Below are 2,500 nucleotides of genomic sequence, written 5' to 3' on the forward strand. Positions count from 1 at the left end.
TATCATGTCACTGGTTTGACAGCCCAATAGTCGGCAATGGGCAGACCCTGGGCCTGCTTATTATTTTGATTCTGCTCAAAATTCCATGACCAGGTCAGTCTGGCAAACATGGATATTTGAAGTTCATATCCGTCTCCTTTTTGAAGACAATAAAAGTTTAGCGTTTAAACTTCCCCACTGCAAAATAAGCCAGAGGCAAGAGTGGCCTGATTGATCGCTTCAACCATAAAGAGGTATTTTATGCACGTACAGGTGCAGGTTGAAGGCCCTCTGAGAATACGGTGCTCAGGGCCAGGTCAACGCTCGCAGGGTTTTTTAGTCAAGATAGCCAGGTTGTTGGTAGATGACTGGTGCAGAGATAGACAGAGGTCACGGAAGGCGCTATTCAAGAAGAAAATGGAATTTCTCGATAGAAAAGTTAACTGAAAGTAAATAACTTTAAAAAGTAATGTTTTACTTTTACTCGTAGATTTTTAAAGAGGTAATTGTACTTTTAATTTGAGTAGATTTCAAACCAAGTAATGATACTTTTACTCAATTATATTTTTTCTCTACTCTTTCCACCTCTGCTCCTATGTCACCCTCATGGAACACATTAACGACCCTGATCTCAAAGGAATTGTGTCAATTTCTCACGCAAACCAACATCCGAAATTGTGTCCAGCTTCCAACGCTTTCCCTGCTGTCTAGAGCACATAGATGCAATCTGATTGGTTTACCTGTGCCCTTCCCAAAACCATCCCTAAACTTAAACTGTCAGAAATGCAATGTTTCTGAGTTTTCCCAATTGTTCCCTTCCCAAAACCATCCCTAAACTTAAACTGTCAGAAATGCAATGTTTCTGAGTTGTAAATTGGTGCCCTGACGAAAACCATCTCTAAACCTAACCTGTCATAGACAGCTGCAAGACCACTGCCTATGTGTGTCAAAGAGAATGCGTCATAATCTGGACGCAATTTCATTTTTGTGATTTGTGTGAGAAATGAGATGCAATTCCTTCCAGATCCAGTAGCATTAACATGCCACCCTGTTATGACACTCTAATAAGCCTTCCTCTTAGAATACATTACAATCATAGACCATATAACAGAGGCATACTGTATGTGAAGTACCTGGTTCCAGCAAACTGCTCACTGTAAATTGAAACAGTATTGTACTGTATATGTTGCCATTGCTTTATACTGTACATGCTGCAGGTTATTGGTTTGTTACAAGCAATGTACCTACCGGTATGTTGAATTTCTCTTTTGTGTTGCGTGTGTGTGTGTGTGTGTGTGTGTGTGTGTGTGTGTGTGTGTGTGTGTGTGTGTGTGTGTGTGTGTGTGTGTGTGTGTGTGTGTGTGTGTGTGTGTGTGTGTGTGTGTGTACTGTGCATGTGTGTGTGTTTAGTGTGTACTCGGGCCACCAGTCCGTGCTGATCCCCCCTGCGGAGCTGGAGTTGTCTCTGTCCCTGTGGATGACGGCGCTGTCCCAGAACCGCATCAGGGACACCTTCTGCTCCTACAGCGTCATGGAGCTGTGCACCAAGGGCCTGGGCGGACAGACAGACAGCCTCAAGGTAACACACTGTCTCTCTCTCTCTCTCTCTCTCTCTCTCTCTCTCTCTCTCTCTCTCTCTCTCTCTCTCTCTCTCTCTCTCTCTCTCTCTCTCTCTCTCTCTCTCTCTCTCCTATCGATCTATCTCTTTTCTAAACTGTTTAATAGTCCTTTAAATGAAATTGGGATTGTTCTGTGGTAACCGTCTGTTTGTCATTCTAAACAAAAGTAAAATGTGTGTGCGTGCATGGGTGCCTGCGTACGTGTGTACATGCATGGGTGTGTGTTGTGCAGGCACGAGGTGTGAACCTGTCATGTATGTGCACTCCTGGGCAGTAGTTCCAGAAGAATGTCCACGTCTAGCCCTGACATACTCCCTCTCCACGGTCACCTTCTAACTGTGTGTGTGCGTGCGTGTGTGCGTGCGTGTGCGTGTGTGTCTATTTTACAGGCGCGGGGAGTGAACCTGTCGTGCGTGCGTTCGTGTGTGGTGGTGGCGGAGGAGCGTCCGCGGCTGGCCCTGACCCACTCCTTCTCCAAGCTCTTCAAGGATGTGGGCCTCTCCTCACGGGCCGTCAGCACCACCTTCGGGGCACGGGTCAACCTCGCCATCTGCCTACAGGTAAGGGGGTCTACTCTCTCTGTTATGTGTGTGCGTTTGCACGCGTGTGTGTTTTGTGTGTGTGTGTGTGCGTGTGCGTGTGCGTGCGCGTGCGCGTGCGTGTGCGTGTGTGTGTGTGTGTGTGTGTGTGTGTGTGCGTGTGTGTGTGTGTGTGCGTGTGCGTGTGCGTGTGCGTGTGTGTGTGTGTGTGTACTATACCTATCTACCGTTGTGAGGCCACTGCTATCGGAGCACACCAACAAGGACCCCACATAGACCCCACATGTTTTGACTCCTTTTGCTGGGATAGTTTTGTTGTTATTGGTAAAAGTAAAAGTGTAAAAAAAAACATTTCCTCACTGA

General features: G+C 46.6%; 1 protein-coding gene across 1 annotated transcript in view; it reads left to right on the top strand.

Annotated features, from left to right (window-relative positions):
* dip2bb (disco-interacting protein 2 homolog Bb) overlaps positions 1-2,500 on the top strand; it is a 60,397-nt gene that overhangs the window by 47,902 nt on the left and 9,995 nt on the right. The window contains exons 32-33 of the mRNA XM_063215055.1: positions 1,390-1,558; positions 1,988-2,158. Coding sequence (XP_063071125.1) covers positions 1,390-1,558; positions 1,988-2,158 — 340 coding nt within the window. The remainder of the gene's footprint in view (positions 1-1,389; positions 1,559-1,987; positions 2,159-2,500) is intronic.

The sequence above is a fragment of the Engraulis encrasicolus genome, chromosome 14, assembly GCF_034702125.1.
Source record: "Engraulis encrasicolus isolate BLACKSEA-1 chromosome 14, IST_EnEncr_1.0, whole genome shotgun sequence".
Taxonomy (NCBI): domain Eukaryota; kingdom Metazoa; phylum Chordata; class Actinopteri; order Clupeiformes; family Engraulidae; genus Engraulis; species Engraulis encrasicolus.